We start from the raw sequence: 13,638 nt of genomic DNA, 5'->3' as shown, positions 1-13,638 counted from the left end.
CAAGTCTTGGTGGTTTATTCAACATCAAAGACCAAAACGACAACCTGCAAAGAGAAGAGAAACATTAGCATCAAAGAATTTGCCCAATTGCATTTCTTGGCACGAAACTTACATCTACTGCCAGGAAGGAAGCCCAAAAGCCGGAACTCTCAAGTTGGGTTGGAATCCTCTCGGACCGACTTGTACCTTGGGACTAGGATGCCTGTGGACTTGGGGCAGTTCAGCTTCATAACTTGGCGACATCAGGTTCTGTTGGAGGTTGGCTTCATACCTCGGTAGCGCCTCTAGTGGTTGTTCGTACATCTGCAGCCATTTTGGGTGGTCGTGCCTCGGTAGAGCTTGTGGCAGCTTTTGGTATTTTGATGGCATTAGAACCTGGGCTGCTTTTTCATACCTTTCCATTGCCTGCGGCGGTTTGGACTCGTACCACTGTGATGTCAGAAGCTCTGCATGATTGGCTTCAGGCATCGGTAGCACCTGTGGCGGATTTTTGTACCTCTGTCGCAGTTTAGCTTCATAGCTTGGAAAAACGTGTGCTTCTTCATATCTTGGTCCCCGCAAGTCCTGCGGCAGCTCCTCATAGCTCTGCGACACCGGCGCTGGTTTTAGGTTGTACCTTGAGCGAGCTTGTGGTGGCTTTTCATACCTCAGCGGGGTCAGAACCAGTGAGGATTTTGCTTCATAACTGTGCAACTTGGGTTGGTGCCTCGGTGGCGTCGCAGCAGCCACCATCTGGATCCCCCGACTGGAAACCACCGTACCGCCCTGCTGGTTCGGAGGGTTTTTGCGTTGATGGTGCTGCTCCGAGTCAAGCCTGTAAATGGGAGCACTTCCCACTGGCCCCTGATCGACCCGCCCAGCAGAGGAAGCCAAATGACTTCCGGTAGCGGTTCCAGCAGACATCCGGTTCTGCTGCAAGGCACTTCCGGGGTACTTGGGTCCAAGGAGAGACAGCACTGACGCTTGCTGGCCAGCAGGGGTCTGATGATCCTTCAGGCTGCGCGGGAAACTCGGAGGAGCAAAGTAGGGCCCAAAAGCTCCAAGAAAAGAAGAAGAAGAAAAAAAAAGTCAAGTTGATGTCGTCATCTCAACAAATCAAGGTAACAGACGAGACACCGATAAGATGTCACAGGGGGGCACCTTTAAAAACTCATTTATTAGACTAGAATCACAGTCAGGGAAGAACAGCAAAAGGTCAACTTTGGGCAGACTTGTTTGGGATGGCCCAGTTTCTCCGGATCAAAAGGAGCCAGACTGGAGACTTGACTCGCTTATTGTCGATCACATCAACTTTGACATTGGTCATGAAAATCATCTTTTGCAATTTGATCTGCCGCCTCAAAAGGCCTCCTGCGTACAAATGTTGAGACTAGAAACACTTGAAGCAATACAGCAAGTTTGTCTAAGGTTTTCGTCTTGTGCCGCCTGCCAGAACCTCAACAACTCACCAAACGCATGTTGTCCAAAGAGCAGCAGCGACAGCAGCTGGAGCGCCAAAACCCTGAGCACAGCAAGTACAAGAAGACCAGAGTCAAAATCGGCCCAGCAACCCGAAGCGAGGTAAGAGCTTAGTTACCCCAAAGGTAAACTGGAACACATTCTGCTCGATCACTCCAAGCGGTCGACGTGCTTGACCGCCCGCCACGCTGCTACTTAAGGCCTGATGACCTCGTTGGACACAGCTGTGCGGGACCGGCACGACCAGCAGGACCAACCGGGCCATCGAGGCCTTGGGGACCAACAGGGCCATCGAGGCCTTGGGGACCAACAGGACCACGCAGGCAATCAGGTACGCTCCTTTTTTTGCTGACTTTTGGCAGAATCTCATTTGTTTATTTGCAAACTCCTCCATCCTCACTTTTCTGTAAGCTCCTCCCACACGAGACTGTTGCTTCTGACCAAGGTTATAATAGCTAACCAAGGAGTACGAAACATTTTTGTTAGCAAGATCAAATCAAAACAAAAAGGCTCTGAAGCAACACTAAAGAACTTTCCGCTGTGGTGGATTGTGGCGGCCCCATTTGGACAAAAGCCTGAAGGAAAACGAGACTTGTGGACCGGCTCATAGCGCCGTGAAAACTTGATGGAACTGCAAACTATTTCCAATTCCGCATAGCTAACATTAGCATTGTCATTTTGATTTGAGCACGTCTTACGCGTCAGGCCGGCGTCGGTGGCAAACGTTCCTCGTCTTCGAGCTCGCGCCAGCGAACGAACGCCGGTCCAATCTTGATCCTTGGCTGTCCTCATAGCCGGATTTTCTTCTTCTTATTGTTCTCCTCCGAAAAAAACAAAAAGGTTTTGGTGGTTTCGCATGACAGCCGCAATGGAATCCACTTCCGTCTCTTTCCGTAAGGATTGGGCGAGGTGCTGGTTTGTGGTTTTTTGTGTGCCGCGGTTCCTGCCGCCCTCCTCAAAGTTGAGCTCAGTGCCAGTAAAAGCCATCCAGACTCCCTCAAGAATTCATAGATGAGCTTTTGAAGATGAATTTGAAACAATTGATTTTGGCTTTGCTGGAAGATCCGTCATTTGACTTTATTATGCAATACTTTTTTTAAATCTTGAATTCAACAAATACTCCATATGTCAACAAGAAAATCTATTAGTACAACTCATTTAAAAATGAACTGAAATGAAGCCTAACCTGCAAAAACATGCATGCTCACGATGGCGGGGGGGCTTCCATCCCTAATCGCTGCACTTTTCAGAATTAGGTTCAAGCAATGGGGGGGGGAAAGTTTGTGCTTCCAAAGCACAAACCGATCTTCAGGGAACATTTTGATTTTCTTGACCTTGAGAAACGCATTTTCAAATGTTGAGCTCCCAATTTCAGACTTTGAGGACGTAGCAGCCGTCAACGAGACTGAAGTCGATTTATTCCAACGAACGGAAGAAAAGATGAGACATTTGTTTTGTGTTCTTGTGTAAGGCGAGCCCCGACAAATTGGAAACAAGAAAATTGTTCATATCAAAGTCCTTTACTGGCGCTTGGTTATTTGCTTGAGTGTGTTAAATAAGACGTTAGAGCCAAACCAGGTGAGCTCAGCGCAGCCCAAAACCGAGAATGGCGGGAATGGTGTGTGTGCGTGCGTGTGTGCGTGTCCACATTATATTCACTGTATTTAGCCACACCCACTTGGTCGTCTATCAGAAATGGTTGAGGTTTGTTTTCGCTTTGCTTATGTTGACGGAACCCCCCAAAAACTAAATCAAGGTCGTACTCAGTTTGGTCTCGTAGTCGGGTGCCGGCAAGTCGGGTGTCTGCAGGTTGCCGATCAGTTGCGCCGGGCGGTTGGATGTCAGTTGGTCAGTCGGGTGTCTCGTGGTTAGCCAGCTAGTAGTTTGGATGTTGGTCGGTCTGGCGTCACTTTTGTTCAGCCGTCAGCGGGTTGGGTGCCGGCAGCTCGGGTGTCACTGGCTCCGGTGCCGGCTGGTCATGTGTTAGTGGGTCAGGTGACACCACAGTCAGGCGTCGCGCCATCGGGTGTCTGCTGCTCGGTTCTGTCTTGGGTCTGGTTGTCTGTCTTGAGCTGTTCGGGTGCCAGTAGGTTTGGTGTCAGCCGGTCCTGCATTTCTGGGTCGTCGGGTACGAGCCGCTCGGTTGTCAGTCGTCCGTCTCAAAGGTGTGCAGGTACGTCTTGAGGCTCAGGACACCGCTGTAGCTCTGGTTGTTGGCCCGGTAGAGGTCGAGCCCGGTGACTATCTCCACGTCCCGGACCCGGGCCGTGTGAAGCTGCAGCAGCTGTTCCACCCAAAGCTGCTCGTCGTCTTTGCTCTGCACGCGGGAAGCAGGTCAGCACGCACGCACGCACGCACGCACGCACGCGTTGGCCGCCGGCGGAACTCACCTTGCAGGTCTCACTGTTGTCATCTCGGTGAGGAATCAGGAAGGAGAAGACGCTCAGATCGCCGTCGCACTCGTCCAGCGTTTGGTTGGCTTGGCGGCAGCTGGTCACCACAGTGAAGTAGTGGGTGGGCACGGGCGGCGTGCCGGCGGACCACCTGCATGCCACAGCCGTCAGGCGCCCGCTTCCCGTCCCTCACAGGAAGTAGGCGCTTGCAAAAGTCGTACACACTCACTCGGCAATCTCCTCCGCGGTGTCTCGGCGGCCGTCGTAGTTGTAGTCGAAGACGGGTCCCGCCAGGACGTTGATGCCGTTGTTGTCTTGTGCGTAACGCCTAAGCAACACCCCCTGCAGGTAACGCCACACTCCTGCGGGCACAGGCAGACGCACGTCACATGACCAAAAGTGCTGAGTCACACCATCGAACAAAGACGCAGTTAGACGCTCCCTGCCGGGGAGGACAGCGCCTCCTTTGTCTGGCTTGCAGGGACGTCGCCGTGCGGTCCCGCGCGCCGACATTTGTCACAAAATTGTTCACGCAAACATGACCATGTGTTTTCCAGAAACCTCTCGTATATATTTGCGGGATATATTTGGAGACAAATCCCTAACCGACGCGGCGTGTGCGGGACAAAGGGGTCGTGTGACTTACTGGCGAAGGCGGGAAACATGGGCGCGGTGTTGGTGATGAGCGACGCCTCGTATTTGGACTCGGGCGATGAGGCCAACTCTGTGCACAGGAAACAAGCCGACTCAGCACACGGGTCCCGCCACAAAATGGCCGCCGCCCTCGCTGCACGTGTTTACCAGGCGGGAACAGGAAGCCGAAGCCAAGGAGGCGGTTCTGCTCGTAGGCACTGCAGCTGGCGCTGTGGGCGGCCGACACGCGCGGGTCCATCCGCAGGCACGGGCTTCCGGCGGAACCTCCCGGAAGAGGAGTCACATCCTCCTGGGGAAAAACAGCCCGTCACGTTCACCCGAGGCCACACCCGCTTTTCACCGTCTGCGGTTGTATGAGAGTGAGCAAGGCGGGACACGTGGCGAAGGTGTTACCCGAGCCGCTCGTCCTCGCTGCCATTTCAGCTGCAGCTAAGCCAAGGCGGCGTACCTGCGGCGTCAGCGTGAAGGACGTCCACAGCGGCACGGCCAGCTGCCGGCTGTACGCGCTGATGAAGTCGCAGTGATGCAGCAAAGCGTAACGAGCGTCAAACATAACGGCGGGCCGGCCTAACGGCAGCTGGGTCGCGTCTGCGGGACAAACCACACATCAGGGCTGATGTTATCGGGCGGGGACGTCATGGGTGATGACGGGGGACGTTTCGGCATTGCAGGCCAACTTTGGGGGGGCTCAAGCAGCAATGGCAAGGGTGAACTAAGGGGCGACATGGACTGGAGGCAACATTCGGGCGACCAACGGGTTCGTGCTCGGTTTGACATTCGGGTCGACAGTTCAGTTACATGTGGGCAGACGTTTGGCTTGATTGGAGGCCTGACGTTGGGGGTTAGGAACGATGCAAGTGGCGGTAGCGGCGGCGACAGCGGCACAGTCGGCTTGAGAAGCAGGGGTGGCAGATCCAGGCCCAAAAAGTCAAAAACAGTTTGCCGTTTGCCGCAGGTGCTTCGACTCAACCGGCAGGTGAAGGAGCTCCCCGGGAACCAGTTGAGTCGAAGCGGCTGCAGTCAAATGTTGGCAGGGTTGCTACTTCCTGGACCTGGATTTGCCACCAATGGTGGGCAGCATAAGCGGTGATGTCATCGGGGACGTACTGTAGTCGTAGAAGCCATCTTGGGCGGGGCTGAAGGCCTCCACATTCTTCTCCACCTTGTTCTGCAATCAACCACAAAGATGTAAAAGGCGTTTTTGGGTGGAGGCCCCTCCCTCCTCCCCGGCGGACGTCGTCACATCCCAGGCCGACCTCGTCATCGCAGCTGCAGCCGAGGTCAAAGGTGACAGCCGCCGCTTCTGCCGCATCCTGATCCCGTGCCGGCGGCGTCACTTCGTCCGGCATGACGGGCTGGAAGGGCGGCGACTTCAACATGGCGTTCAGGCTCCCGTGCGTCCCGTTGTTTGGCGCCGGCTTCAGGCCGAGAAGGTCTGTAATTGCAGGAAGGGGCGGAGTCACGTTAACGCGTGTGCACTTTTAGCACGCGCGTGACTTACCGCACATGACGTTGTACAGCTCAATGTTGTCGAACTCCGGCACTTGAGTACGGAAGCGGAAGCTGGGCCCGTGTCCCATGAAGATGGTCTACAGGCGGAGCAGCAACTGGGTCAGGACCCGCATGGAAAAGCGCCGCCACAAATCAAGTCAACGCACCCTCATGCTGGTGATCTTGTTGTCGAAGCCGTGGTCACCAAAGAAACCGCAGCGCGTCCGCATCTTTTCTGGCATTTTCCTACCAACGTAACGTCAGCGGGTGAGGCGGCGGCGGCAGCGGCGGCGCGGGGCGAATGTGGCGCAGGTGGCATTTGTGTTTCCTAGACTAGCAAGTGACACGTGACGTTGGCATTACCGGGCAACGTGCCACTTCCTCTCCATCAGCAGGTGCACGTCCTCAATGCGGCGGTTGTTGGCATAATGGAGTCTCTTGGGCAGGTGTTGCTTCAGGTACGGCGTGAAGTGCTGCGTCGCCATCTTGCACTGCAACCAACGTAAGGTTGACGCCACGGACACCACCCACAACTGCTCACAGGGGGGCGCCCTTTACTCACCGTCAGGTTGGCCACCACCTGCTGAGGGTCATCTGTGGGTCAGGAAGTAGAAGCTAAGCGAGCAGAAAGTTCATGCGGAGCGGAAAGTGGATGCATCGCAAGAAGAAGCCGAGAGTGGAAAAGGAACGCGGCAGCAAACGGATGCGTCAAGCTGCACAACTGAAACTCGTAAGCAGGAAGTTGAAGGGGCTGAGGAGATAGTCAAGGAAATGTGTGGTGAGCAGGTCCGAGGTGGAGAAGTTGAAAACCCCGCCGCAGATAAACGAGCCCGCCGCTTGCGTCGAAGCACCGGCTGCCGAAAGCCAAGCCGCGGCGGGGTTTTTAACCGTCTGGGCCGGAATTCTCCACCTCGAGCAGGTAGTAGACGTGGAGCAGGAAACGCAAGCCGGGTCCAACAGGAAGTAGAAGCAGAGAGGAACAGGAAGTGGACTCACACGCGGGGGACTTGGCGTCTCGAGGCCGTATCCTGCCCAGCGAGCCCGGGATGAGCGTGATGTCGTCGATGTTGAGCGGGTAGCTGCTCAGGAACTCGGTGCGGTCGCAGTGCGCCTCCTCCATGCCTGCGGGGTCACACCTTCAAGGTCATCATCGTCCTCACCTGTGGCCCGCGCGGGGGTGGGCGCCGCCTCACCGTGGTCGCCCACGACGATGACGTTGACGCAGCGATGGAGGTTCATCTGCTTCAGGCCGTTCATCAGCTGACCGATCACGCCGTCGATCTGGCGCAGCGTGCTGTCCAGCTGCGCGCACACGCACGCACACGCACGCACACGCACGCCACGTTAGAAGACTTTCCTTCCTTTTGGCCTTTATATTCTTTGCTTCCATGGCAACCGCCTACTGCCCAATCACTAGATGGGGATTTGTTTTCAATAGTAGACCCGCACAGTCCCGAAACAAATCCTTCCATTAGGACGTAAAGAAGGACTGAATGATTCCAGAATCCCGACCATCGGTCCTTCCTCATTTATGGAAACGTTGATGCGGCGTTTTTTGGGGGGAATTCCAAATTAGAACAAGTGCGCGCCGAGTGACTTAGTTTATGTTGGCGCTGTCGGGCAGACGCCCGATTGGAAATTTCGCCGAATGAAATGAACGTGAAGTCACGCGGCGTAACTCGTCTGGTCTCAATCCTGACCCAATTTTAAGGATTTTGTGCAAACCAAAGAAAGAAAGAAAGAATTTCGCCTCATTTTTTTTTTTTTTAGCCACTGACAGTTTTTCAGTTTTGTCGCCTTTCGATGGCGTCGACTTGGGATGATCGGGACCCGAGCGTCCGGCCTGCAGTCGCATCGGATACATGACCGATTTATATCCGCATAGGACATCGGATTGGAAAAACTTGGAATTGAACCGTGGGCGGGAAAATCCGATGTGTGTCACACAACTAGCCAGCAGAATGAACACGTGGACGAAGTGACCGAGATTGTTCCGCCACTAAAAATCCTGTTGTGGTGATTAAGGAGTAGAGAACGGGTCATCCCGACTTCCTGATTACCACAAAGGGATTCTTTTAGATTGCGGACCGTGTTGCCGTTTTCAATTTCGTGTCGTGAAAATGTTTTGGGGAATCCTCGTTTTGGTCATTTCATCTGTTTTGGATGATGCTCCGCCCCCTGGCCCACCTCGCTGCTCAGCGGACCCAAGCGATGTCCGAAGGTGTCAGGCTGCTCCGAGTGCACGGCGTACACGTACGGCCTGCGCACACGCCAACAACGACACAAAACAGCATTAGAGTGCGCGCGAAGCCCGGCTGAAGTGCACTTGAGTTTCGGACCTTTGCGGGTCAGGCAGCTTCAGCCACTGCAAGATGGTGAGAATGCGTCTCTCCAGTTCGATGACCCTGAAACAACATTTTTGACTTCATCAGCTGAGCCGTCTCCACGGCAATGGCAACGAGCAGCACCAGTAGAGTCCAATTAGTAGGACTATCCAAGTACCAGGGCCAGAAGAAGGTTCCAGCTTTGACGCCTTGTTCCTTGGCCGTGATCCAGATCTGTGGACAAGACCAGTGCGTGACATCAAAGGGGAAGTGATGTCGGAGGCCCCGCCCCCCTCAGCACTCACCGGCTGCCCGCCCCACCAGCGATGGTTCAGCTTCTCTCGGGACCGCAGGTTGAAGGTGGCGTTGAAAATCGGGTCGTGCATGGTGTTCCCCACGATCCCGTGAGATTCCGGGTAGAGGCCCTGCCCAGGTGACGCAACGGGATGTCACATACAGGCAGTCCTGGAACTGAGACCTTGCGAGCTTGGCCACTGCTGACCCTGGTGACCCCCGGCACGCTCCTGAGGTCCTGACGTGTCGTCACCCGCCATGAGTGTCGGGGACGTCACGTGGCCCAGCACGGCGGGTGCCAGCATGTTGGCACACTCTCTGGCACGTGCCCGGGTCCCTACACGCCGCCCCCAACCTCGTCAGAAACTTGGGCGCATGGCCCCAAGCCGACTCTTAGCACAGTCCTGACCCCCCCCTTGTCAGGACCTGTACGCCGCGAGCATCGAGCGGTCTCTGGCAGACCCTCGTGTGCTGCCAAGGATCTGACAAGCCGCTACCGTTTCGGGACCTCTAGTGCACAGCCGCTGGTGGCCCCTGGTGGGCGCCGGTGTTGACTCAGTACACATTAACAGGTCACATGACTCACCGTGGCCAACGTGTACAAGTTTGGGAACGTCTTGGTCGGGTAGACAGGCCGCATGTATGGAGCAGTAGTCCCACATGATCCTGGTAGAAAAAGCCATTAGCTTTAGCAAGGCCTGCCACGGGGGGAGCGGGGGGCCGACCTACTGAGTTTCTGGATGTTGGGCATGACGGCCACGCCTTTCTTCAGGTAGGATGCCCGGAATCCGTCCACAGACAGCATGATGAGCGGCGGACGGACAAAACTGAAAGGTGCAAAAACCACGCAAATATTTGCACTTCCTGTTTTTCTTCCTTGACCGCACTCGAGCGCCGCCTGCCGGCGTCGGAGCTGCCGACTCACCCGGCAGGACACTCGGCGCTGACGATCTCCTCGCAGTCTCCTTGCAGCCATGAAGCCTCGCCTGGACGATAACAGCAACACAGTCGACGTGTACGGCGGCAGGAAGTGAAGTCAAGGAGAGCAGGAAGTGATTAGCGCTACCTTTGCAGACCGCCTTGTAGTTGGAACAGCAGTCTCCGCGCTCCAGGCAGTCGTCGGCGCAGTGACACGCGTGCTCGTCGTTCCTGTCCTCGCCGCAACGGTCCGGGCGGCACTCGAAGCGTCCCGCTAGTGACACGGACCGCACGCGGGATCAACACGAGCTCGGAGAGCGCGAGTGGGACTTGTGTCGCAGTCGGTATCGGTACTGACCCGTTTTCAGGCAGTGCTGGTCAAAGTCGGCGCAGCAGCTGTAGTAGGTTTTACACAAGTTGTCACAACGACATCCCGGCGGCTCGGCTTCGTCGAGCTCGAAGCAGCGACCCTTGCACGAGCCCGACGAGCTCACCCACTCCGACACCACTGCGGGGGGACATGGGGGGACGGGGGACGAAGGATCGTGAGACACAGGAGACAACGGTGAGGCACAGCACACCAGGAACACAAGGGACAGGAGACGGTGGTGACGCACGGAACCAGACACGAGTGACGCAAGCGAGACCCGGACGCAAGCGAGACCCGGACGCAAGCGAGACCCGGACGCAGGGCACAAGACACGGGGGACGCACGGAACCAGACACGAGAGACGGCAGGTCACCGGCGGTAGACGCAAGGGGGGCTGGTCATCTGCGCTTGATCTCACCTTTGGTGGGCGCGAGCGGGGCGTCTCCGCCCTCGGCGGGTCGGCTGGCCTGAAAGACGTACGCCGCGATGATGTCACAGCGCCAGCCGCTCAACGCCAGCAGCAGCTGCGCACAGAAGACAACAAGTCGCCGTCACGTCATCAAAAGATACTTTGCCGTCTTTGTTGACACGCTGAAGCGCTCCGTTGTCTTCAGCGGCGCCATCGTGCGGACGACTCGCACAAAAAGGAGGACGAGACCAAAGCGCCGCTTACCAGATAGTTGATGAGCATGTCGGTCAAGCGCACAACCAAAGTGAAAAGCCAAACGTGTCCAACGTCCGCCAGGAGAACTCGCTTCGCCTGTGCAGATCGATGAGCGTGCGCTCGTCCGCTCGTCCGCTCGCTCGCTCTCTGCTTCTCTCTCTCTGGCTGTCGGGCTCTCTCGTCCTCCTGCCCCCGCTGCGCGCCCCCGTTCCCCCTCAACTCTGTCATTGTTTGTTTTGTCCAGCCAATGAGCTCGGGGGAGGGGGGCGGGGGGGGGGGGGCGGTTGGGTTGGGGGTAATGTGTGTTACTGTGTGTGCGCCTCTCCGTGTGTGAAGGCAGCGCAACGGCGCTTCAACACTTTCTGATGGCCAAGATCCACCTGACGCATATGACCTCTGACCTCTTTCTTCCTCGTATGCCCGTCGGCGTTAGTGTTGGAGGCGGAGACTAAACATCATCAAATGCTGCGGCAACTAAGTGCGTGTGTGTGTGTGTGTGTGTGTGTGTGTGTGTGTCCGCTTATCCTTGTGGGGCCTTTTGCTGGGCCCCACAAGTTTAGATGTCTTTTTGAGGTTCAAGACTTGGTTTTAGACTTTAGGTTTGAATTGGGTTATGGTTGAGGTTAGGGTAAGGGGTAAGGAATGGGGGTAGGCAATCATTTTTCATGCTTGGGGTTAAGGGGAGGGGCTAGGAAATGCATCACGTCAATGAGATGTCCCCACAAAGATAGCACCGTGAGGATCAGTGTGTGTGTGTGTGTGTCTGTGTGTGTGTGTGTGCGTGTCAAGCACACTATCAAGTTGACAACGCGTGAGTGACTTTGTTCCGGAAGGTTGCGTTTCTTCTCTCTCAGCTCCTTCAACATTCTCCTCGTTTTACGTGGACCGCACGCGCGCACGCACACACCCGCCCGGGGGCCGGATTATCTTCTTAAGGCGGCAGAGGCTGTGATTGGCCCGAGCGGCGGCCCTCACCTGAGGCCCCGCTTAGCGCCGTGATCCCGGCAGGAAGTTGGAGGCCGAGGCGCACCTGGCCTGTCGGAGAGGCCCCCGCTGGGCCCGCCCCTCATTGGCCGCCTTGATCCCATTTCTTGATCCCGCTTCCTCCCGCTCGCTCTTCATGTGGTCTCGTTTCATCTTCAGCATCTTCCTGTTTTGCCACATTTACGTCTTGCCCTTTTTCGTTCCCGATGGTAAAATGGGCACAAGACGGACGTCCGATTCCGGTATCGGCCGACAAGGCGAGTACCGATGCCTGCAAATCAGGCTTATTTTGTGGTTTGTTTTTGGAAGCGAGAGAAGGAGGTCAACTTTTGATGAAGTTCACCTTCCGGAGCGTTTTAAAAAGGCACATTTAGCTCGCACTGCGCTCTGTCGTGGAAAATGCAATTGCACAAGCACAACAGTAGGTGGCAGTGGCGTGCAGATTGTCAGGCAGCGCGCAGAGGTTTACTTACAAAACAGCAAAAAGAACATTTGCGTCTTCCGGTGCGGGCGTCACAAAAATACGTTTGAGAGGCGCTCATGTCAAAGCGTACGCGCTTATTGTGCGCTTCATGACATCTTTTCAACTTGTTTTGAAAATCGACATCATGTTGTGGCTTCCAACAATATTCAATGATTTGTGGTGAACACTTGGCATGACGTTGTGTTGGAATGTTGAGAATTGTTTTGGAGGTTTGCAAAGGTTCGCCCGCCGCCATTGCGGCGAGCGCCTTCGCCTTCCCGAATGGCAAAACGGGAGATGACACAAAAGTCCGCTTGCGGCTTCAACTTGTGTTGCTTGCACACAAACACAAAGTGTGTTTGACGTTCCTTTCGTGTACTTTGGACAGTTAATATTTGCCCCACCGTGCTTCAACACTTCTGCACACACGCACGCACACACACGCACGCACACACTGTGCGCATGCTATGTTGCAATCGCCACATTGCTAAGCAGCGGGAACGGAAAGAAAAGTTCGTATAAATCAAAGAAAAAGGGTCTTTCTCTCCACCATGTTTACCTTTTATTTTGGACGCTTCCAAAAGCGGAAGTTGAGGAGTTTCGGCACAATGCTGCGCCCTATTGGTCAACACGAGTCATTGCACCTTAATAGGCATGTCTTTATTTAGTTTGCCAACAGGGGGCACCAGTGGGACGGAGAAACGGATCCAAGGAAAGACACGGCTGCCATGATGACATCACCCGTGCTGAAGTGGCCACGCCCACTCCAACCATTTGGCTCACGCTCCATGTCAAAGTTCGTCTCTTTTTATTCAGCCTGGATTAGCAGCAGTCAACTTCCGCTTGTGCGTGTTCACATTTCGCTGGACTGCGCAGTCGAGAGGCCGAAATTCTCAGCATTTGGACACTTTTAACATGTTTCTAAACTCGTGTCTCAATTATTTCTGTCTTAAGTTTGATGTTGTTGCGGGGGAAAATAGGATCAATTGGCACCAAAACATTTGATTGGCCTCTGCACTTCAAATGTGCAATTGCAATTTATTATAGTACAGCACAAAAAATCATATTTTAAACTCAACAACAACAACAAAAATCATAATATCCACTTGGCAAACACAATTTGTTTTGCATTCCCGTAAGTTGTCAGCGAGCGCATTTCTCCTCCTGGCCAGGAGATGGCGACAGTGCGGCGCCCCAAGACACGATGCCGTTCACAACTTTGACACGCAAACTGCCTCAACAATCCCTTGGAGGAATTGTAGTGGGGGAGTCGAACCTGTTTACCTGTGAAAGGACACGTGCTGACACGCCATGCTGGAATGTGCGTGCGTGCGATTACACTAATAGCGCGCACGCACACACACACATTCCAGGCTGATTGTGCGGCGTGTTGGGACGCTTCACTCTGACTCACGCACAAGAATGCACGTGCACACAAACACACGCACACACATTGTCCCACGTTGTGATTGGCTGCTTTTTTTCTTTGTTTTTGGTTGGCTGCTTCAAGCACGCACGCGCACTCGGATTGGTGGCTTGGCTTTTATTCCCCCCCCACACAAGTTGACAAAAGAAAAACACAAACGACATTTTGCGTGTTGAAAGCTGTTTAAAAAAAAAATTGA

At 54.8% G+C, this 13,638-nt stretch overlaps 2 protein-coding genes across 2 annotated transcripts; both read right to left on the bottom strand.

The window, feature by feature from the left end:
- Positions 1–14: 14 nt before the first annotated feature.
- LOC147157289 (uncharacterized) lies at positions 15–1,056 on the bottom strand. The gene is made up of 2 exons (XM_086063311.1): positions 187–1,056; positions 15–44 (listed from the first exon to the last, which is right to left on the bottom strand). Exons 1-2 carry the CDS (start codon positions 901–903, stop codon positions 15–17), a joined length of 747 nt encoding a protein of 248 aa, XP_085919437.1. The 5' UTR covers positions 904–1,056.
- A 1,903-nt stretch (positions 1,057–2,959) lies between these two features.
- On the bottom strand, positions 2,960–10,758 carry LOC147157288 (autotaxin-like). The gene is made up of 25 exons (XM_086063302.1): positions 10,576–10,758; positions 10,321–10,426; positions 9,891–10,040; positions 9,681–9,806; positions 9,540–9,600; positions 9,344–9,441; positions 9,201–9,280; positions 8,626–8,745; positions 8,499–8,554; positions 8,336–8,401; positions 8,184–8,256; positions 7,190–7,298; positions 6,993–7,118; positions 6,559–6,590; positions 6,360–6,487; positions 6,164–6,242; positions 6,007–6,094; positions 5,762–5,940; positions 5,613–5,673; positions 4,954–5,093; positions 4,653–4,794; positions 4,498–4,575; positions 4,081–4,213; positions 3,849–4,002; positions 2,960–3,775 (listed from the first exon to the last, which is right to left on the bottom strand). Exons 1-25 carry the CDS (start codon positions 10,591–10,593, stop codon positions 3,605–3,607), a joined length of 2,574 nt encoding a protein of 857 aa, XP_085919428.1. The 5' UTR covers positions 10,594–10,758; the 3' UTR covers positions 2,960–3,604.
- Positions 10,759–13,638: the final 2,880 nt, after the last annotated feature.

Source organism: Leptonotus elevatus, chromosome 19 (assembly GCF_054856555.1).
Source record: "Leptonotus elevatus isolate MCC_2025b chromosome 19, RoL_Lele_1.0, whole genome shotgun sequence".
Classification (NCBI taxonomy): domain Eukaryota; kingdom Metazoa; phylum Chordata; class Actinopteri; order Syngnathiformes; family Syngnathidae; genus Leptonotus; species Leptonotus elevatus.
This window is presented reverse-complemented; position numbering and strand designations above follow the sequence as displayed.

Coding starts and splice junctions, on each gene's coding strand:
- LOC147157289 (XM_086063311.1), bottom strand. CDS start 903: ATGTCTGCTGGAACCGCTACCGGAAGTCATTTGGCTTCCTCTGCTGGG. Junction 45..186: donor ACAGGCATCCTAGTCCCAAG/GTACAAGTCGGT, acceptor TTCTCTTTGCAG/GTTGTCGTTTTGGTCTTTGA.
- LOC147157288 (XM_086063302.1), bottom strand. Junction 8,257..8,335: donor AAGCTGCCTGACCCGCAAAG/GTCCGAAACTCA, acceptor GCGTGTGCGCAG/GCCGTACGTGTACGCCGTGC. Junction 7,299..8,183: donor TGGGTCCGCTGAGCAGCGAG/GTGGGCCAGGGG, acceptor GTGTGCGCGCAG/CTGGACAGCACGCTGCGCCA.